The 23,292-nt window shown below is 43.5% G+C and overlaps 1 protein-coding gene across 7 annotated transcripts in view; it reads right to left on the reverse strand.

Moving 5' to 3' along the window:
* Positions 1 to 19,957, reverse strand: part of IMPDH1 (inosine monophosphate dehydrogenase 1) — an 86,704-nt gene extending 66,747 nt beyond the window's left edge. For 2 of the 7 annotated variants that reach the window (XM_056573074.1, XM_056573076.1), the window contains exon 1: positions 15,955 to 16,053. In XM_056573074.1, coding sequence (XP_056429049.1) covers positions 15,955 to 16,052 — 98 coding nt within the window. In that variant the 5' untranslated portion in view covers position 16,053. Of the gene's footprint in view, positions 1 to 15,954; positions 16,054 to 19,231; positions 19,358 to 19,411; positions 19,565 to 19,938 lie in introns of those variants that run through there. The other 5 variants (XM_056573077.1, XM_056573079.1, XM_056573081.1 and 2 more) reach the window with 5 other exon arrangements.
* Positions 19,958 to 23,292: the final 3,335 nt, after the last annotated feature.

The following is a 23,292-nucleotide window of genomic DNA, read 5'->3' on the forward strand; positions in this document are numbered from 1 at the left end:
GAAAAAAGCAATTATAATTTTTCAAGTTTAAAAAAATTAAAATATTTTCTATGCCTTTAGTTACATATATTTGCAGGAAAGCTGGGTAACAAGAAGCAATATAGTGCATATGAACATCATCACCTAGCTTTCATAGAATCCTGAATAGGAATTTGCTAAAGTTTTACCTGCAGAGATACACACTAATCAGCCATAACATGAAAACCACTGCGAGGTGGAGCGTATAGCATTGATAATCTCATGATAATGGCACCTGACAGGGCTGGGATATATTTGCCAGCAGAAAGTTTTTTAAAGGGGTCCTCCGGTGGAATTTTTGTTAAAGGCTAACTCCCACCATCCTATAATTTTTTTTTCTTGTCCCTGCCTATTGCCAATCTATCCCTAGCCCCAAAAATAACTTTTTGTCTGCCTGGTAGTGTGCTCGCTACCAGGCAGACTTCCCCAGCAGGCACCACGTCACTGATGCCTGCTGGGGACAACACTTCTGCCCTTAGTTTATCTACACAGGGTGCCTACAGCTGTTTCACCACTACAACTCCCAGCTTACCCTGCCACCTATTGGCCATCAGGGCATGCTGGGAGTTGTAGTAGTGAAACAGCTGGAGGTACCCTGTGTAGATTAACTATAAGTTAGTGCCATGCGGCGCTACGGCGCTAGCCCGTTCCCCCCGTCAAACCCACTTCCCACGTTCCCTCCATCACAAACCCCCTGCCCCGCATACCCTGTTCCCTCCGTTCTGATACCTGCAGAGTCCGGCAGCGGGCGTGCAGGGACAGCGGCGGCGACGACATGGGCGGGAGGAGTGGCCTCCCAGTCAGTGGCCGGGAAGCCAATGCGCTCGCTCCCGCCTGTGATAGACAGGCAGGGAGCGAGAACAGCCTAAATGAAAAAGGACTGATTGCCAGGCCAAAATCAGTCCTTTTTCAGGCATGATGTCACGCCAGGCTGCAGCCGGCCACTAGGAGGGTGACCCCTAGTGTCCGGTTTTTAAACGAAAATTTCACCCTGATAAAAAAAAAAAAAAAAATTATGACAATATATTAGAGATATGTTGTAGTACATAAGTACTACAACATATCAAAAAATAAAGTTGGTGACAGTGCCCATTTAAATCAACTGGTGCCAGAAAGTTAAACAAATTTGTAAATTACTTCTATTTAACCCCTTAACGACGCAGGACGTATATTTACGTCCTGCGCCGGCTCCCGCGATATGAAACGGGATCGCCGCTTCTAAAGTGAAAGTGACCCGGCTGCTCAGTCGGGCTGTTCGGGACCGCCGCGGTGAAATCGCGGCGTCCCGAACAGCTGACAGGACACCGGGAGGGCCCTTACCTGCCTCCTCGGTGTCCGATCGGCGAATGACTGCTCCGTGCCTGAGATCCAGGCAGGAGCAGTGAAGCGCCGATAACACTGATCACAGGCGTGTTAATACACGCCTGTGATCTGTGTAAAAGATCAGTGTGTGCAGTGTTATAGGTCCCTATGGGAGCTATAACGCTGCAAAGAAAAAGTAAAAAAATAGTGTTAATAAAAGGTCATTTAACCCCTTCCCTAATAAAAGTTTGAATCACCCCCCTTTTCCCATTAAAAAAATAAAACAGTGTAAAAAAAAAAAAAAAACATGTGGTATCGCCGCGTGCGTAAATGTCGGAACTATAAAAATATATCGTTAATTAATCCGCACGGTCAATGGCGTACGCGCAAAAAAATTCCAGTCAAAAAAAGCGCATTTTTGGTCACTTTTTATACCATTAAAAAATGAATAAAAAGTGATCAAAAAGTCAGATCAAAACAAAAATCATACCGATAAAAACTTCAGATCACGTCGCAAAAAATGAGTCCTCATACCGCCCTGTACGTGGAAAAATAAAAGTTATAGGGGTCAGAAGATGACATTTGTAAGCGTATAAATTTTCCTGCATGTAGTTATGATTTTTTCCAGAAGTGCGACAAAATCAAACCTATATAAGTAGGGTATCATTTTAACCATATGGACCTACAGAATAAAGATAAGGTGTAATTTTTTACCGAAATATGCACTGTGTATAAACGGAAGCCCCCAAAAGTTACAAAATGGCGTTTTTTCTTCGATTTTGTCGCACAATGATTTTTTTTTTCCCGTTTCGCCGTGCATTTTTGGGTAAAATGACTAATGTCACTGCAAAGTAGAATTGGCGACGCAAAAAATAAGCCATAATATGGATTTTTAGGTGGAAAATTGAAAGGGTTATGATTTTTAAAAGGTAAGGAGGAAAAAACGAAAGTGCAAAAACGGAAAAACCCTGAGTCCTTAAGGGGTTAAAAATCTTAATCCTTCAATACTTATTAGCTGCTGAATACTAAGGAATTTCTTTTCATTTTGAAACACAGTGCTCTCTGCTGACATCTATCCATTTTAGGAACTGTCCAGAGCAGCATATGTTTGCTATGAGGATTTTCTCCTACTCTGGACAATTCTTAAAATGGACCGAGATGTCAGCAGAGAGTACTGTTTTCCAAAAACAAAATAATTTCCTCAGTAGTATTTAGCGGCTAGGTAGTACAGGAAGGAATACGTATTTTTTTTTGTTTTTTGTTTTTTAAGTAGTAATTTACAAATCTAACTTTCTGGCACCAGCTGATTTAAAATACATAAATAAATAAATATCCCTTTAAGATGTGTTAAAACAGGAAAATAGGCAAGCAAAAGGATCTGAGTGACTTTAGCAAGAAGCAAGTATTATATTATTATATTATTTTGTATTATATTATTATTATATTATTTTGATACTTTAGGTCGGCCTGATTACAGCAATACCAGATTAGTTTCCATCATGTTTTACAAATTTTTTTAAAAAAATTCTTATCTTTTGAAAAAATCTAATTGCCATTTTCTGACCCCTGTTGCTTTCCCCCCCCCCCCCCCCCCCCCCCCCTGCGCGCATATCAGGCTGCATGAGGGCTAATTTTTTGCGCCATTATCTGATATTTTGTATGGGTACCATTTTGGTATTGATCTGACTTTTTTAAATCGCTTTTAAAGGGGTTGTGCGCTGCCCTGCCTTTCGGAGCTCTGTAAGCAGCGTCCGGAAGTTCATTACTCCGAACGCTGTGTGCGGGCTTCCATATTCGCGGCCGCCGGGTGTGACTTCACGACCGCCCCCTCAACGAAAGTCTATGGGAAGGGGGCGCGACCGCTGTCACGCCCCCTTCCCATAGACTTTGGTAGAGTGGCCAGGCGTGACGCCACGCCCCGCGGCCGCGAACACGGAAGCCCGCACACGGCGTTCGGAGTCATGAACTTCCGGACGCTGCGTGCGGAGCTCCGAAAGGCAGGGCAGCGCACAACCTCTAACTTTTTTCAGGTATATTATAAAAATTGCAATTCTGTGGTTTGGTACGGTATACATAATGTTATATTTTTATAGTTTGTACAATTACGCACACAGCGATCCCAAATATGTTTATATGTTTTTATAAAGGAAAAGGGGGTCATTTAAACGTTAATAAAAAAAAAAAACACATATTAACCCCTTCCATATTAAACACACTTTATTAGTCCCTTAGGGGACTATTAGAAGGAATCATTAGATCAAGGGAGGTCCATAGAACTCCACTGACCTGTGTGCTCTGCGATCCATTGATAGAGCCTAGTCCAGCCAGGCGATATCAATGACAGATTCACAGACACAGGGAAGCAGAGGTAAGCCCTTCGGCTACCTCTATAGGCGGCCCCCAGCTACTGAAATCAGCTGGGGGATGCAGAGTATGGAGCCCACTCCATACACCCCTTTGAGCGCCACCGTGCTTGTAGAGGGCTTTCAGGTCCGGCCCTGCTTGCCCGAAGCAGGGCTCAGGACCTGAAAAATTCACCTGCCCGGCGCATCCCGGGCATCGGGCGATAGGAATTCCACATCCCTGATTGTGGATATGTCAATGTGGCTTGTTGTGCAGCATATATGTGGTTTCCCCCATAATGATGTACTTTATTTAAAAAAAATTAAAAAAATTGAATTTTACATTTAGTATCAAAGAAGAATTTTTTTGCTTATTTGGCACCAATCTGCAAAAAATATAAAGACACCAACAAAAAAAATTAGTCTAGAGATATGTTCACTTTTAGGGTACATTTACAGCACGAGTTTGAGCTGCAGCATGTTTACCACAAAAGTCCACAAATAGAAGTTGGTCAGCAGTACGGTAAAGATTCCAGTGCTGGTGGATATATAAACTAAATGCAATAGAAATGATCCCAGCACTCGTCTGGTTAATGCTTCTTCTGTATTTTATTTCAGTATGCAATATTACAAAAAAATTGAAAACCGCATGCGTTACGGCTTGATAGCCTTTCTCATTGACAGACAAGTGCCGGGATCATTTCTATTGCATTAGGTTTACCACAAAAGACTTAATTGTAATCTTCTGCAGATTTTCCACTGCAGAAATGCTCTGGAGCTAAAAACCGTAGCTGGAAAGTCGCCATAAACCCGCTCGTGCGATTAGATCCTAAAGCCCCATTCACACAGCTGAGTTTTTGAGGAATTTCGGGATGGAATTTTGCTCTGTGGGCAGCTGGGACTGCTTGGGTCATCTCCATAGATGGCAATTCATTTTCAAGCGGATTCCACATAAAAAATTGACAAGTTAATTCTTTCTGCAGATGATGGAATTTGAATTTCCACACCAAATTTAATTGTGTGCACAGTGCAGCAGAATCCCACTGAAGACAACGGGACAGCAACAGAATTTCCGAGCAGAATTTTTCTGCTGGATTCCTCTAGGAAATTCGGCTGTGTGAATGAGGCTAAGATGTAGTCATGCTGTGTCTCTGCTGCAACTCACAGCTGACCAAATGTCATTGTATACTTAGCTCCAGACTAAAGGATGTCATGTCTTCTGCAGCCAAAACATAGCCATGGTACAAGGTTTAGTTTCTGTCAGTGAATGCTTACATCTTGTTTACATTCAGAAGCTTAAAAGCCAAACAAGTTTCTAGCCTCCTGATGTAAATTAGGTTACCATTCATTCTGTGCTGAGATTTTTAAAAACCTAAAACCAAAGTACTGAAACACATAGTACAGAAATTGTGAATTTAAGGGTATCACAAAAATGTAAATGGCTTACTAAAATCATATCATATAATGCTTTATGGTATGCTCACATATACAGAATCTGCTGAATATTTTGTGCAAAATTATTGGTAGCAAAATCTTCTGCAGGAAATATGCAGCAAAAATATGCAGCAGATCCTGTATGTGAGAACATACCCTTAAAGAGGGAATTTGGTTTGGGAAATAAGGATTTTTTTATTTAGATGTATGCAGATTAAACATGCTATTTTTTCTACATTAAACAAAGAAATATACAAATGGGATACTCATTCTTATTTTCTAGATCATTTAAAGGGGTACTCCAAAAGGATAGGGGATAAGATGCCTGATCGCGGGGTTCTGGCCACTAGGACCCCTGTGATCTCCGGCTCGGTACCCCAGGGTTCTGACTTCAGAACGTTAATGTTAAAAACACTGTCTGTGCTCGTCACTCCCCCTCCACTAATATTTATGGGAGGGGGCAAGATGGCTGTGGTCGCTCCGTGAAGTGGATTACTTGGATTGGATGCTGGGCCAGAGATTGCATGGGTCCCAGTGACCCCCCGGCGATCAAATATCTTATCCCATATCCTTTGGATAGGTGATAACATAGTAACAGTTCCGAAGGTTGAAAAAAGACCAGAGTCCATCAAGTTCAACCCATAACCCTAATGAGTCCCTACTGAGCTGATCAAGAGGAAGGCAAAAAAACTCATACTAGAGGTAAAAATTCCTTCCCGACTCCAATATGGCAGTCAGAATAAATCCCTGGATCAATCTTCTATCTCTATAGATCTAGAATCCATAACTTGTGATGTTATTATTCTCCAAAAAATGCATCCAGGCCTCTTAAATTCTGTGTGTAGTTTAGTTTTAGGGTACATTCACACGGGCGGGGGTTTACAGTACGATTCCCGCTGGGAGTTTGAGTTGCGGTAGAACCCCTGCCCGTGTGAATGTATCCAGTACAGGCGCAAACCTACAGCTGTTGCAAAACTACAACTCTAAACATGAACTGAGACTGTGCATGCTGGGAGTTGTAGTTTTGCTACAGCTGGAGGCATACTGGTGGGAAAACACTGAATTAGGTAACAGACTAACTCCGTGTTTACCCACCAGTGGGCCTTCAGCTGTTGCAAAAAAAAGGTATTGAGTCATCCGCCGTATAAAGACAGCATTCTGCGTGAAGGGGTTAATGAAATTAAATTGAACAGGACCCAAGACTGACCCCTGTGGTACCCCACTAGTAACAGTCACCCAATCAGAATAACTAACATTAATAGCCACCCTCTGTTTCCTATCACTAAGCCAGTTACACACTTACACATTCTCCCCCAGCCCAATCCATGTCATTTTATGCACCAACCTTTTATGTGGCACCGTAACAAATGCTTTGGAAAAATCCAGATATAAGACATCCATCAATTGCCCCTGGTCCAGTCTGGAGCTCACCTCCTCATTAAAGCTGATCAAATTAGTTTGACAGGGCCGATGCCTCATAAACCCATGCTGATATGGAGTCATACATTTATTTTTATCAAGATACCGTATATACTCGAGTATAAGCCGAGTTTTTCAGCACGATTTTTCGTGCTGAAAACACCCCCCCTCGGCTTATACTTGAGTGAACTCCCCCACCCGCAGTGGTCTTCAACCTGCGGACCTCCAGAGGTTTCAAAACTACAACTCCCAGCAAGCCCGGGCAGCCATCGGCTGTCCGGGCTTGCTGGGAGTTGTAGTTTTGAAACCTCCGTAGGTCCGCAGGTTTGAAGACCACCGCGGCCTTCGACATCATCCAGCCCCCTCTCACCCCTCTTTAGTTCTGTACAGTACTCACCTCCGCTCGGCGCTGGTCCGGTCCTGCAGGACTGTCCGGTGAGGAAGTGGTCCGGTGGGATAGTGGTTCCGGGCTGCTATCTTCACTGGGGAGGCCTCTTCTAAGCGCTTCGGGCCCGGCCCAAGAATAGTCACGTTGCCTTGACAACGACGCAGAGGTACGTTCATTGCCAACGTACTTCTGCGTCATTGTCAAGGCAACGCCTCTATTCCGGGCCGGAAGCGCGGAGAAGCAGCCCGGAACCACTATCCCACCGGACCACCTCCTCACCGGACAGTCCTGCAGGACCGGACCAGCGCCGAGCGGAGGTGAGTACTGTACAGAACTAAAGGGGGGTGAGAGGGGGCTGGATGATGTTGAAGGCCGCAGTGGTCTTCAACCTGCGGACCGCCGGAGGTTTCAAAACTACAACTCCCAACAAGCCCGGACAGCCGATGGCTGCCCGGGCTTGCTGGGAGTTGTAGTTTTGAAACCTCTGGAGGTCCGCAGGTTGAAGACCACTGAGGGCGGATGATGAGAAGGGGATGATGAAGGGGGGGGGTGTGGGATGACGACAAGGGGATGATGAAGGGGGGGTGGGGATGACGACAAGGGGATGATGAAGGGGGGGATGTGTGGGATGATGACAAGGGGATGATGAAGGGGGGATGTGTGGGATGATGACAAGGGGATGATGAAGGGGGGGATGTGTGGGATGATGACAAGGGGATGATGAAGGGGGGGGGATGTGTGGGATGATGACAAGGGGATGATGAAGGGGGGGGGATGTGTGGGATGATGACAAGGGGATGATAGGTGATGATGATGAGGGTCTGGATGATGACAGGCGGTGATGATGATGAGGATGTTAGTGACGGGTCTGGTTGATGACAGGGGGGGGGGGGATGATGTATTTCCCACCCTAGGCTTATACTCGAGTCAATAACTTTTCCTGGGATTTTGGGTTGAAATTAGGGGTCTCGGCTTATACTCGGGTCGGCTTATACTCGAGTATATACGGTAATACAAAATAGTTTCTCTTAGAAAACCCTCAAACAATTTACATACAACGGAGGTTTAACAGGCCTATAATTCCTTTTTAAATATTGGCACCACATTTGCCATGCGCCAGTCTTGGGAAACAGTCCGTTCCTATAGAGTCCCTGAATATTTAAAATAGGGGTCTGTCTATTACATTACTTAATTACTTTAGAACACGGGGGTGTATACCATCTGGACCTGGTGATTTGCCTATTTAGATTTTTTGTAGGCGGCACTGTACTTCCTGGGTTAGACAGGTGACCTGTACTGGGGAGTTTTTCCTGATTCCCTGATTTTATGAATTCTTTATACATTTTTAAAGGGCCTATACTTTCATTTTTAAACTTTATATAGTTAAAGAACATTTTGGGGTTTTACTCTCTTTGGCAAGGAGTCTTCTTGTTTCTATTTTTGCAGCTTTTATCTGTTTTTATTTTTTTACATATTTTACATTTTTCTCTATAGCCTTTTAATGCTTCTTCGCTGCTGTCCTGTTTTAGTACTTTAAATGCTTTATTTTTGTCATTTATTGCCCCCTTAACATTTATTCATCCATATTGGTTCTCTTATTTCTGACCATTTTAATTCCCATAAAAGGTACATACATCTTACAGTGAGAATTTAAGATATTTTTAAAAAAGTCTCCCATTTAGTGTCAGTATTCTTGTTTTTGAGGACATTATCCCAATTTATATTGTTAAAGGGGTACTCCGCCCCTAGACATCTTATCCCCTATCCAAAAGGATAGGGGATAAGATGTCAGATAGCCGCGGTGCCGCTGCTGGGGAGCCCCAGGATCTCCCACTGCCTCTCTGGTGTGGCTTGTGGTACAGGTAATATTTCATAAAATATTAACTTGGAGGTCCTTGCCTTAAGCTTGCGGCCTAAGTCCCTGAAATCATTAAGGACACTCCACCTACCTTTTACTTTGTCATTGGTGCCAATATGTACCATGACTGGGTCCTCTCCAGCCCCACCCAGCAACCTGTCAACCCGATCTGCCGAACTCGAGCACTAGGAAGACAACACACTGTTCGGCGATTCCAATCTAGGGACAGAGTACCCCTTTAAGAAACTGTGATAAAAGTATATGGTTCTGTAGTATAGTATATTGGAAAGTGACTCCACAAAAGGTTAAAAAAAAAATCTAAAGTTACTGGTAGTCCGAATTGGGAGACAAAGGATATCCAGTGGCGCATGATCTAAAGGAATAAGGCTGGGTGTAGCCCTAAATTAAGTAGCTTTCTCAACTTTTTTGATAAGTTTATATTTTTCTTCTAATAGATTATTTAACATGGCATATAGAATTTTATTGCAATATTTATTAGGGAAACCAAATTCATAACGCAGATGCCTAAAATTAGGCAGATAAGGTTGGAGATAAGAGCTTTAATATTAAATTAGTATGTTGTGTTGTAAGAAACTACATTTACTGGATATATACTGGAAATATGTTTATGTGGAAAGGTTTTAAAAAGGTAGCAGTTTTTGTATTGATATAAATAAAATTGAGAAAAAAGTTAGTAACATTAATATATGTTTATTGGGTGTTTATGTAAATACAAAAATTCCAAGTAAATCAAATGTCAATATAATTATGTTGAGCAAGATTGGTGACATTACGGAAATGGCTCTCAAATAATGCTCAGACCTTTAAAGGGGTACTCCGCCCCTAGACACCTTATCCCCTATCCAAAGGATAGGGGATAAGATGTCAGATCACAGTGGTCCCGCCCCTGGGGACCCCCGGGATCTACCATGCAGCACCCACCTTTAGCGGCTCCCGGAGGTCCTCAGGCTGAATCCTTCTCAACCACGAGGACGGAGCATAGTGACGTCACGGCTCCGCCCCCGTGTGCCATCACGCTACCTCCCATAGGCTTGCATTGAAGGGGAGGAGCGTGACTTCACACGGGGGCGGAGCCGTGATATCACTATGCTCCGTCCCCGTGATCACCAGTAATCAGACCTGGAGCGAACACGCTCCGGGGACTGATTCTAACGGGGTGCGGCGTGGAAGATCACGGGGGTCCCCAGCGATCAGGCATCTTATCCCCTATCCTTTGGATAGGTGATAAGATGTCTAAGCACCGGAGTACCCCTTTAAGTCTATACATGTGGATCAATGTATTTTGATATGTAGCAAACAAACAGAACACTCTGAAAATATACAACGATAGATTATGTGCTTGGCTGAGAATAATACGTATGTTTTGATGGAGTGGACAACAAGGGGAGAGAACTAGAAGGGAAGGAAGAAAGAAACGAGAAATGGGGGAAGCAGGATAATAGAATGAAGTAGTAAGGCCTTGTTCACATTGCAGTTAGGCTCAGCTATTCGGAGTCCCATCGGCAATCCGGCCAGAGGGACGGGAGTTTAGCGGAGAAAAAAAAAAAATAGTGCAAGCTCTATTTTTTTCTCTCTGCTAAAATCCTGTAAAATTACCGTGTCACAGACTGACACCATGTAAGGGAATGGGGTTAGTCATGGCCCGGTAGTAGCAGTTTGCATCAGACCCATTTCAGGGTCCGATCGGCTCAAAAAAATAAATAAATAAAAAACTTCGGACTCTTATCCCCTATTCTATGTCTAGGGATGGAGTACCCATTTAAGTAGAAAATTATTTGGCAGGGCTGTTTTTTGGGGTAATTAAAGATAAAAGCATGGAATCTTGGAAAAATTCCTTATTGTTCCCCTAGTGTACTCACTTTTTGCCTTAGATGATGTTGTGAGGGAAAGGGGGCCAAAATGGGCTAAGAATCCTCAGTTGTAGGCAAAATGTATGAGGGAGGTTGTGTGGAGAGGATATGGAAGTTAAGTTATATTTTTTTCTTTGTCTCCCTCTCCTCTAACCTTTCTTCTGCCTGATAATTTCTTTCCGGATGCCATAGAGTACATGATACTTTAATTGTATAAGAAAATAGACCATGAAAGAATGGCTGATAAATAATTAACAGGCTAAGCAATTGCACTGATCCATGCAAAATGAAAAGACATGAGGTTGTCTCTATCAGCCACAATCCTAAAATATGTATTATGGATGGATAGGGATGCATGGAGAAGAGCGAAAGAACCATAAGAGTCTCAAGAAAAGAGTCGGACTCTAAGTCGAGGGACTGAAGGAATGTAAACTCTCATAATTAGTCTTTGGGAGGGGGGGTGAGGGATTTGGTTGAAATTGGTCTATTAATTGTCTTCATTTCTCTCTTCACAAGTTTGGATTAATATACAGATGGATTAGTTGGACTTGGCTGGGTCCGTTTCATCCTCTTTTCTACGTGGATTATTGGGGAAATTGTACTGATAACTAAAATGTAATAGTGGGAACAAATGATCTATTTTGTGTTACCGTATATACTCGAGTATAAGCAGAGTTTTTCAGCACGATTTTTCTTGCCGAGAACGCCCCCCTCGGCTTATACTCGAGTGAACTCTCCACCTGTTAATCCCTTCATCAGTGGTCTTCAACCTGCAGACCTCCAGATATTGCAAAACTACAACTCCCAGCATGCCCGGACAGCCGATGGCTGTCCAGGCATGCTGGGAGTTGTGGTTTTGAAACATCTGGAGGTCTGCAGGTTGAAGACCACTGCGCGGGCCTTCGTCATCATCCAGACCCTCCCCCCCTTTAGTTTTCTACTCACCTCCCCTCGGTGGGAAGGAAGGGTGAGCTGTTCCGGGCCATCTATGCTCCAGGGACATCTGCTGCGCATGAACGTCCCTGTGCGTTGTCATCTAAGCAACGTCACTACTCCGGGGCCGGCCCCGAGCGAGCGGAGAATAGGGCCTCCCGGTGAAGATGGACAGCCCGGAACGACTAACCCTCCCCACCGGACGGTCCCTGCAGCATAGATGGCCCGGACAAGCTCATCCTTCCTTCCCACCGAGGGGAGGTAAGTAGAAAATTAAAGGAGGGGGGGCGGTCTGGATGATGACGAAGGCCCGCGCAGTGGTCTTCAACCTGTGGACCTCCAGATGTTTAAAAACTGCAACTACCAGCATGCCCGGGGCATGCTGGGAGTTGTAGTTTTGCAACATCTGGAGGTCCACAGGTTGAAGACCACTGAGGGGATTGACAGGCGGTGATGATGAGGGGGGGTTGATGCATTTCCCACCCTAGGCTTATAGTCGAGTCAATAACGTTTCCTGGGTTTTTGGGGTGAAATTAAGGGCCTCGGCTTATATTCTGGTCGGCTTATACTCGAGTATATATGGTATCTATTTTCCAAGAATGATTTAAATAAATAAAATGGTTGCAACTAGACCACTTTTTTCTGTGTCTAATTTTTCTCCCATTATAGTAAATGAAAACTGCCCCAATTATAAGCTGACCACCTCCTTATTTGACCAAGGATAATTTTTTTGGAACCCCTTGGAAAAAATCACACATCAGACTTATATGCATAATAAATCATGTTGAAGCAGAAGGAGACTTTGAAGGGACATCAAGGTAGAGATGCTGCCAGCCTTGACCCACATACCATAATTGGAGCTGATTAAGGAGGAGGAGCATTTGCAGAACTAGCAAGAATCATTGGAGCTGTCAGACAGGAGAATACAGCCCATGTCATTCCGTCAATGGTACAGGAACCATAACAGAGGCCATGCCGTGGCAGGAGAGTGATAAACAAAAATAGCAATACAATAAAAAACAAAGAATTTTGGGGTATTCTATAAGCAATTAAATACTGAAGTCAAGGATTTAAAAAGGAAAAAAACAAACTGCTGCATCCTGTAAAATAAGAATAAAGTCCACAACCAGCAGATTTAGGCCAGTGCTCAACAGCATTTTAACATGAGCGTTTAATGCGTATGTGAAGTGTTAGCTGGGAACACACCACACTACTTCTAAAATCACAGCGCCACTCCAGTGTCGAAAGACACTGCTCACATATTACACAATTTTATGGCACATCACAGGCAACAAAACACTGGAGCCCTGGACTTCTACAGCTCTCAAATGAATTCAATACAACAATGTTCACATTGTCATCATGACTTCAGTATTTTGCAAGCTATCCTGATCCTTGAAAACAAATCAGACAGAAATAAAATCCAATTGTGAATATGGCCCAATATATGCATGAAGGCTCCTCCCACTGGTAGATCCTAGCAGAATGTCTATCAATCTCTTTTGTTTCATTTTACTGCTAGCTGTAAACAAAATTCAAACCGCACATCAAATACTACATTGGTAAATTATCAAATATATTTAACATAAACGCAGAATTAGACAAAATGGTTTTTCCACAGAAGAAATTTACAAACCTACCTGCAGGATAAAGGGCCCCATTAGTCAAAAGTTTGTCAAACCCACCGATTTAGTCAGGTTAGAGAATGTTTGATTTCAACTTCCTGACTATTGTTCTATTCCTCCTCTCTTCATTCAGAACACATGAATGTTTGCTGAGCTTTATCTTAATGTGTATGTGGGAAAACTGGAGTGCTAGCTGTTGGTCAAACAAAAAATTGACTAATAGCTATTAAAAGTGTATAGACACCTTAAAGGGGTAGTCCAGTGGTGAAAAACGTATCCCCTATCCTAAAGATAGGGGATAAGTTTGAGATCGTGGGGGGTCCGACCGCTGGGGCCCCCTGCGATCTCTCTGTACAGGGGCCAGGCTCTCCAGCCAGATAGCGGGTGTCGACCCCCGCACGAAGCAGCGGCCGACATGCCCCCTCAATACATCTGCATGGCAGAGCCGGAGATTGCCGAAGGCAACGCTCCGGCTCTGCCATAGAGTTGTATTGAGGGGAGTGTCGGCCGCCGCTTCGTGCGGAGGTCGACACGCCCCCTTCCCGCGGGCTGTCGGGGCTCCGTACAGGAGATCGCAGGGGGCCCCAGCGGTCGGACCCCCCTCAATCTGCAACTTATCCCCTATCCTTAGGATAGGGGATAAGTTGTTCACCACGGGTCACCACTGGACTACTCCTTTAAGAGATGAAGATCTGATCCCTCAAGTCTAATTGCTGGGACCACACTGATCCCAAAAGTGGCTGCCCTGTCACCGCATGCTCCACTGAGTTTAATGCAATGGAGAATAAAGCCTTCCAATAAACAACCATAGACGAGCCTGAGTCCGGATCAAGTACACAGGATTCCTGTTCTTCCAACAGGACATGATCCATAAGGAGGAATCAATATGCATGAGTGGCATATCCTGTTGATGCACAAAAAATTATTCAGATGGGTAAACTTCTCTAAAGGCTATGCATCCCTTCAAGTGCATTTTTCTTTTTGTTCTTGCACATCAAAAGCTGACCTTTGACATGGCTATAAAAAAAATTATAAAATAAAAAAGCTTTCGTTTTAGAGAAGATAGCTATGGGCTGGAAACAGACCCATTTAGGTTATGTTCACACAGTGGAATGTCTGCCAGGAAAGTTACTGGGCAGACGCTAGGACCGCTCGAAAATTATTTCCATGGCATTCCGCGCGTGCACAGTGCAGAAGTCAATTTAAATTTATAGGAATCTGCTGCAGTGGAATGTCTATGTGGAGCGTTTTTTTGCGAAATATCGCACAGACATTCTGCCGTGTGAACAGCCAGCAGTATATGTGGTAACAAAAAGGCAATAGAAAAGAAACTAGGCAATAAAACCTATGGAGAAAATGTACAGAGTACAAAGAAAAAATATATGAATATGTTATAAAAAAAAAATTAAGAAAACTGACAGGCTGTTCAACTGCACTAAACCAAATATACTGGGCTATAGTGGGGGTAACCAGCATTAATATGAGTGGTCACTTACATTTACTGGTCCAATATTAATAGTGTTATTCATTACAGGGGCAGGCAGAGCAGGGGAGCACGGTGGGCCTGCTCCTCACTTTCATTGCCCACAGCTGTGCAATACAAACAGAAGAATTTGACCAATTATGTAAGTGACCACTCATTTTAATGCAGTTCACCCGCATTTTAACCAAGTATATTGGGTTTAGTGTGGGTTAACAGCCTGTCAGTTTCCTTTAAAGTGGGTACTCTTTCAAGGGTGGAAATTCCCCCCCCCCCCCCCTTTTAAATAAAATTGTGCCAGAAAGTTAAAACAGATTTGTAAATTACTTATTTTTTTTAATTCTTAAATCCTTCTAGTACTTATTAGCGGCTGTGTTCTACAGAGGAGACTCTTAGGGGATTTATTTTCTGTCACGACTAGAGATGAGCGAATTTACAGTAAATTCGATTCGTCACGAACTTCTCGGCAGATGATGACTTATCCTGCATAAATTAATTCAGCTTTCAGGTGCTCCGGTGGGCTGGAAAAGGTGGATACAGTCCTAGGAAAGAGTCTCCTAGGACTGTATCCACCTTTTCCAGCCCACGGAGCACCTGAAAGCTGAACTCATTTATGCAGGATAAGTCATCAACTGCCGAGCTGAGAAGTTTGTGACAATCGAATTTACTGTAAATTCGATCATCTCTAGTCACGACCACAGTGCTCTCTGCTGACACCTGAATTTACTCTGTAGTAAACAGCAGCTGATAAGTACTGGAAGATTTTTTTAACAGAAGTAATTTACAAATCTGTTTAAAGGGGTACTCAGGCCCTAAGACATCTTATTCCCCTATCCAAAGGATAGGGGATAAGATGTCTGATCGCTGGGGACCCCATGCAATCTTGCATTCAGCACCCACCTCGGGGAGCTACACGCCGCGCTGCCAGCTCAGAATCTGCCGTGTGACGACCTCGGGGCCGGAGTATCGTACCCCCATGTGCAGTCACGCCCTCTCCCATCGACATGCATAGCGCAGCGTGCAGCTCCCCGAGATGGGTGCTGAATACAAGGTTGCGGGGGTCCCCAGCGGTCAGACATCTTATCCCCTATCCTTTGGATAGGGGGATAAGATGTCTTAGGGACAAAGTACCCCTTTAACTTTCCGGCATCAGTTGATAAAAAAAAAAAAAAAAAAATATTGTTTACCGGAGTACCCCTTTAAGAACACTAGAGTTGATCAGTAACAGCAAGAAAAAGTACTGCATTATTCTGTATATCTAATAAGAGATAACCATATGCTTACTTGTATGTAAGTCCATCTGAAACTGCAAAAAGCTGTTGAGCAGTAAGACCATCTTCTGGAACATATCCAGTACCACCGCTGATCAAGTAGTCTGCCATGCTGAAAGAAAAATACAAAAAGGATAAAACATTTTTTGTACAGTCTCTTACACCCACATACAATACCATTCTACAAGATGCACCAAAGGAAATCTGTCAACGCCATTAGCTGCAGACACCATTGGATGCCTGTTAGGGTATAAAAGTAACCTAGACCTTTCCGGGAGCTAAAAGTGGTTTCCAAACTTATAAAACTGATTTTTTATTTCTCAGACAAATGTCAAGAAGATGGAGCTAAGCTGCTTCATTGCCATATTATTTCCATAAATAATTGACACCCTTCGATAGAATTTTTCCTACAAAGCTTCATCACTGCGTAACTTTAGCTGCTCTCTAACATGATGCCTGCAGATTACACTGCATGTTTTAGGTGTCAGGTTCTCTTATCCCCTTAAAGACACAGGGATTTCTTCATTTTGCACTTTTGTTTTTCCCTCCTTGCCTTCTAATAGCCATAACGCTTACTATTCTCCACCTTCAGACCCATACGTGGGCGCCACTAATTTTACTTTGTAATGACATCACTAATTTCACCAACAAATCTAAGGTAAATCCAAAACAAAATTTTTGCAGAGAAAAATTGAAAAAGAAATCTGCTTTTTTTGTAGCTTTTGGGCACTTCAGTTTCTATGCAGTGCAAATTGTGATAAAAATGACACATTAGTGGAAATTTATTGAAGCCTGTTTGGAAGAGTGGTGCAGTTGCCCATAGCAACCAGATCACTTTCATTTCTAAAAAGGTCTCTGAAATATAAAAAAATGTGATCTGATTGGTTGCTATGGGCAACTGCACCACTATTCCCCTACACAGGTATTGATAAAGCTCCTCTATTATCTTATTCTTTAGGTCCGTGTGATAACGATTTATATAGACTCTAATGAACCCTATAATTAATTTTTCCAAGTACAGTTAATATCAATTTTTGTTTTGATGGGACTTATAAAATTTTTAGTGATATATGAAGTGACCAAAATGAAGCTATTATATACTTTTTTCTTTACATATATACGTCATTAAATGGTGCAGTTTAATTAACGTTATATTTTCATAGTTATGCATGCAGCGACACTTTTTCCCCACCATAAAAAAAAAAAAACGCATGGATCATCCTGCGAGTCCCAATCAGCTCTGCTGAGCATGGATTCCTTTATTTAAAAGGTACCTCTCATCCAAAAAACTTTTGCTATATTATAGATTAATGTATGCAGAATAACTTTACAATTGCATGTTATTAAAAATATGCTTCTTTCTATTTAATTTTCCACTTTGAAGAAATGACCACTAGGGGTCTCCCTACCAGTCCTGGCAGCAAGCATTTCAGACTCATGCTGGAGTCCTAAACACTACGAGCTGCCAGTCTGCTTTGTTCACAAAGGAGAACACTCAGAGCGGCCAGCCTGCTTTGTTCACAGCCTGTTTGGCTGTGAACAAAGCAGGCTGGCAGCTCTGAGTGTTTAGGACTCCAGCATGAGTCAGAAATGCTTGCTGACAGGACTGATCGGGAAAAATACAATAGAAAGAAGCATATTTTTCATTAACATCCTATTGGAAAGTTATTCAACATTCATTAATCTAAAATATTTGAAAAGTTTATTTGATGAGAGGTACCCTTTAATTTTTTACATTTTAGACACCGCAAACAAACTGATTGTCTAAACTTTGAGAGTCCAGATAGTGAACGCCAAACATCACTCTGATCGGTGATGTTCCGCATTAGCCACAGGTCCTGGCCGCTCATAGCAGCCAAGACCATCCCGCCATGACAGGCATTCAGCTGATAGATTCACTAATACCAAAGAATGGAGATGGCATTTAGAGTCCATTCTAAGGCCATGTTCACATGGACTAAGAATGGACAGCCCAGAAAACATGAGTAGACATGTGCAGAATGTCAGTCTGGAAAACATGGGCAGACATTCTGCACATATAAATGATCTGGTGAGCGCTAGGACAACTCTGTAATTAGCCGTCTCGTAGACACCAATGCGTTTCCAAGTGGATTCTGCAGAAAGAATAGATATGACTATTCTTTTAGTGGATGCGGGAATCAGAAATTCCGCTGTGTGCACAGTGCAGCAGAGTCCTATTGAAATCACATTTTTCACTCTTGAAAAGGGACAAACATGTTAAACATGTCAAAAAATATGCTCTCTACCATATGCCAAAAAAAGGTGACCCCGTTTCCCCTTTAGAAAATATTGCAATTTTAATGTAAAGCAATGTATCTTATTATTTTTTTTTTTTTTGCTGGATACCATAGCGGAGACTAGAAATCTAAACTATACCGAACATATTATGTATAATTATGTATAACATCATATTATGTACATTATGCATTTAAACGGATGCCAGTGAAAACACCAATAAACAAAAACATCCCACCATACAAATCAATGTTCATGTTTAGATTACTATCCATTTAAAGAGTTAAAAAATATTTACGTTAAAATTGAAACACAAAATGCAGTGTGACCCCCCCAGCCAGGGACGTTCTGCTCCAACACCACAGACACTGCGGAGGTGGTAAACATAAAACCTTGCTTTTCTAGTGGTTCGATCTCTCTTCATAAACAATTAGCTTCCTGATAAAGATGCTAAACCAGGCTCATTGAGAAGACATTGAATAAGTAGTCAGTTAGCCAAGTAAGGCCTTGTGCCAAAAGACAACCATTCCCTTCCATATAACCCCCCACAGGCAGAATACAGGTCCCCAATAAACATTAACCCAGATTCTGCTGCTCCACAGACCTCCCATAACCCACAGCTTGTATTCTGCTGATCCAAAGATCTCCCATATGTCTGAAGCCCATGTAGAACCTTTGGCTGTCTGCGCATGCTGGGAGTTGTAGTTATGCAACAGCTCAAGGAAAGAGGAAGCCCTCCACATCAGCATTCTATTCCCCAACCTCTGGCTCTAATCCTCCACCTCATCATTTCATTATGATGGGTATTGTAGTCATGCAGCAGCTGGATACACAAGCATCCTCGAATGACACTGCTGTAGACCATAGGGAGGCTCAGTCACCCGGCCATGTGCCCACTCCTGCCCGCACACCTCATAGGAGCTGGGCAGCCATGGCCTTTGTTGTAGCACTGGATAACACCGGGGATGAGCAGCAGAGTCGCCCCCGGCCTGCGCCCACCTTCCCTCCCCCACACAGGCAATACCCCTACATACGTATCCACACACGCGTCCCCCGGGGAGGACGAATCTCCCGCAATCCCGCTGCACAGTCCTCAGGGAAACGGCCACAGAGCCAGACGGTGCACGAACATAAGCCGTCTGTCAGGGGGCGGGGCCTGCACACCGATAGGCCCCTCCCTCTTTAGTTTCCCACCCCTCCCGCCCTTTTATTACCTTTCTCCCCAAATACGAGCTCCGTCGTACGGTTGCTTCCACTGTGTCCTCCCGGAGAGGGGATGGGAAACAGCAAGCGGCTGTGTATTAGTCCCAAAATCTCCGTCACCTTAGGAGCTCTCCGAACCGGGGCGACGGCGCATGCGCAGCGCAAGGGGGTTTTGGGAAGCGGAAGCAAACAGCTGCCACATGTGAGAAGAAAACGTAGAGGGCTATGATTCAGGCTGGTGCCCACTGAGGAGCACAACTGGCATCGCTGGCCACTGGGTATACAACCATACTACAGGGGCGCCTATACACACACATAGCCATTTATTGTTGTACACTGTGCGGAACCGCCTCAGAAGAAGCCGCAATGCCTTGTGCCAGCTAGAATACAGACAACAGTATAAGTGTGTGTATTCCGATTCCCTGACAGCTGCCACTACACACACCGGCTCCCCGCAGTACAGCGCCGCCAGTAGCCTCTGGCTACGGAACACACTGCAGGATTGTTTCCATAAGTATACATGAGCAGATATACAGACCCGCCCGTGTAGCAGCTCTTTGCGGTCCTCTGCTGGTACCACGTTGTTTCAGGCCACTCCTCACAGGCAACACAAGGTTCTATACTGCGAGTCGTACAAGCATGGCGCATGACATTTACTCCTCATTACAATGTTTAGAAATATCATCATTAACCCCTTAAGGGCGCAGGGTTTTTCCGTTTTTGCGCTTTCGTTTTTTTCCTCATCACCTTCTAAAAATCAACGCTTAAAATTTTGCACCTACAGACCCATATGAGGGCTAATTTTTTGTGGCACCAATTGTACTTTGTAATGACATCAATCATTTCACCATTAAATTTACAGCGAACCCAGAGAAAAAAATTGTGGGGCAAAATTGGTTTAAAAAATCCCGCAATTTAGCAAATTTTGGGGGCTTCCGATTCTACACAGTACACTTTTTAGTAAAATTGATACCATATATTTATTCTGTAGGTCCATACGGTTACAATGATACCCAGTTTATATAGGTTTTTCTTTATTTTACTACTTAAAAAAAGATAACTACATGCACCAAAATTTAAGTTTAAAATTGTCCTGTTCTGGCCCCTAGAACTTTTTTTATTTTTCCATATACGGCGTGGTAGGAGGGCTCATTTGTTGCGCTGTGATCTGAAGTTTCTATCGGTACAATTATTGTTTTGATCAGACTTTTAATCACTTTTTATACATTTTTTTAAGCTATACAAAGTGACAAAAAATACACAATTTTGGACTTTGGAATTTTTTTTATGTGTACGCCATTGACCATGTGGTTTAGTTAACATTATATTTTTATAGTTCGGACATGCGGCAATACCACGTTTCTTTTTGTGTACATTTTTTTATGGGAAAATGGGGGGGGGGGTGATTCAAACTTTTATTTTGGAAGGGGTTAAATCACATTTATTCCTTTATTTATTTATTTTTGTCCCAATGGGGGACTATTACATGCAGTCCTTTGATTGCATACACTGAACAATACTATGCCATAGCATAGCATTGATCAATGTAATCTCCCCTTGAGTGCTCCAGCCTGAATCTCAGGCTGGGAGCAATCAAACGACGAATGGACAGTGTGGTGAGGTGCCTCCCGCTGTGCTCTTGCAGTCCCGAACAGCTCCGCGGAGCTAACCGGCATTGATTTCCCCTGTTTTAGTTGCCGCAATCAACTTTGATTACAGCGTCTAAAGGTTTAATACCAAACATCAGCCCAATCGGCGATGTCTGGTATTAGCTGCGGGTCCTGGTTGTTGATAGCAACTAGGACCCAGCAGATACGTTACGGGAGCCGGCCACAGACGTAAATATACGTCTGTGGTCGTTAAGTGGTTAATAATAATAATAATGATGATTATGAGAGGGGCATGGCTTTCACGTGTAGTGGAATCCTAAAAATCTTCACCGAGGTGGAGACACCAGTAGTGCTGGGCTTCTTAGGGTGCATTCCCACACGGCGTATACACAGCGTATTTCACACTGCGCAAAATTTACGACAGCAGCAGTAAATAAGCTGCGTATGCCTTGCTCACTATACACACAGGGCTTTCCGGCGGCAGCCCTATGTGTGCAGTGAGTTTTGGAGGCAGGGCCGTGTGCCGGCGTGACTGCAACGCATTTCGCTGGATAACCAGCTTCATCAGGCACTTGCCTGATAAAGCTGGTTATCCAGCGAAACGCGTTGAATGCCGGGTAAATAAACCATTTTACCTTTGAAGTCTTGTGCGCTGCCTTTATCCTGGGCTGTTCCTTGGAGGGATCCGTCTAAGTGCATCACCTGTGGGTCCAGGAGCAGCTGCCGTTCTTCGCCCGTTGCAGGGTTACTTCACGCCTTCACCATAGTTGTACTTGGTCGCAGTACAACTATACTTGGTGAGCAAGTTTTCTTGTTTGATCATCTTCTCTTTGCATTACGGTATCACACTAGGAGCGCTCTCCTTGTTTGTATATTACTGTGTAGAGACAGTAAAGAGTACTATTACTGTGTACGGCTGGGTTCACACTACGTTTTCTCCCATACGGGAGCGCATACGGCAGGGGGGAGCTAAAAGCTTGCGCTCCCGTATGTCACCGTATGCGCTCCCGTATGCCATTCATTTCAATGAGCCGACCGGAGTGAAACGTTCGGTCCGGTCAGCTCATTTTTGCGCCGTATGCGCTTTTACAACCGGACCTAAAACCGTGTTTGACCACAGTTTTAGGTCCGGTTGTAAAAGCGCATACGGCGCAAAAATGAGCCGACCGGACCGAACGTTTCACTCCGGTCGGCTCATTGAAATGAATGACATACGGGAGCGCATACGGTGACATACGGGAGCGCAAGCTTTTAGCTCCCCCCTGCCGTATGCGCTCCCGTATGGGAGAAAACGTAGTGTGAACCCAGCCTAAGAGCAAGGAAAGAGCTGGCAATTGATATAATTGCAGACCTATTTTATCCACAAAACTGGGACCATTTGGACTGTATATCAATAATGTTGTTGTACCAGGTTTTTATTAATAAACTTCTTTGCTGGATATTACATACCAGAGTTGCTCAGTCTGCTACCTTTTTCCACTGTCAACTTTAAAGTGGCCTTGTCACCCCCCAAAAACGGGGTAAGGCTATAAACAAGATGCCAGGCAGCAGAGGGATACTAAGCAATCTGTCTGTCTTGGGCATGATAAGTAAATTCTTGGCTATTGCTGTCAACTGCATCTTTACCCCAGTTGAGGGAAAAATGTGTGGCTACTCTGCCACTAGACTTGGGGTACAAATGAGGCAGCATGTCTAAATATACAGCAAAAATAGAAAAAGAGCCGGCACTGAAGTATGTCTAAATATACAGCACTTCCACGTTTCACTCTAAAATGGTGGGCATCATTTTGTTTCTTCCTTGCCCCTTGTCAGTGCAGATCAAGATCAGCTGGTTCAACCACAGCTAATGGCCTACAAAATGGTCTCATTGCTAACTTGTCATAAAAGTCGCTTCTCAGGATGGGTAAAAGCAAAGAACTGTCTCAAAACCTTCACAACCTAATTGTTGCACAGCAAAACTATGACGCTGGTTACAGGTGTGTTTCTAAGCTCCGGAATGTTCCAGTGAGTACTGTTGGGGCCATAATATGGAAGTGGAAAGACAATCATTGCACCATAAATTAGCCTCAATCAGAGTGAGAAGACTATTCAGAAGAGTTGTCCAAAAGCCATGGACCTCTTGTGGAGAGCTTCTAAAAGACCTGGAATTAGCAGGTACTGTCGTTTAAAAAAAATAGTTAAAAAAAAACAGTAAGTAATTCACTCCACCACCATGGCCTGTATAAATGCTCGCCACCTATGACTCCATTCCTGAATAAAATGCATGCTGAAGTTTGTTTGAA

The sequence above is a fragment of the Hyla sarda genome, chromosome 4, assembly GCF_029499605.1.
Source record: "Hyla sarda isolate aHylSar1 chromosome 4, aHylSar1.hap1, whole genome shotgun sequence".
Classification (NCBI taxonomy): Eukaryota; Metazoa; Chordata; class Amphibia; order Anura; family Hylidae; genus Hyla; species Hyla sarda.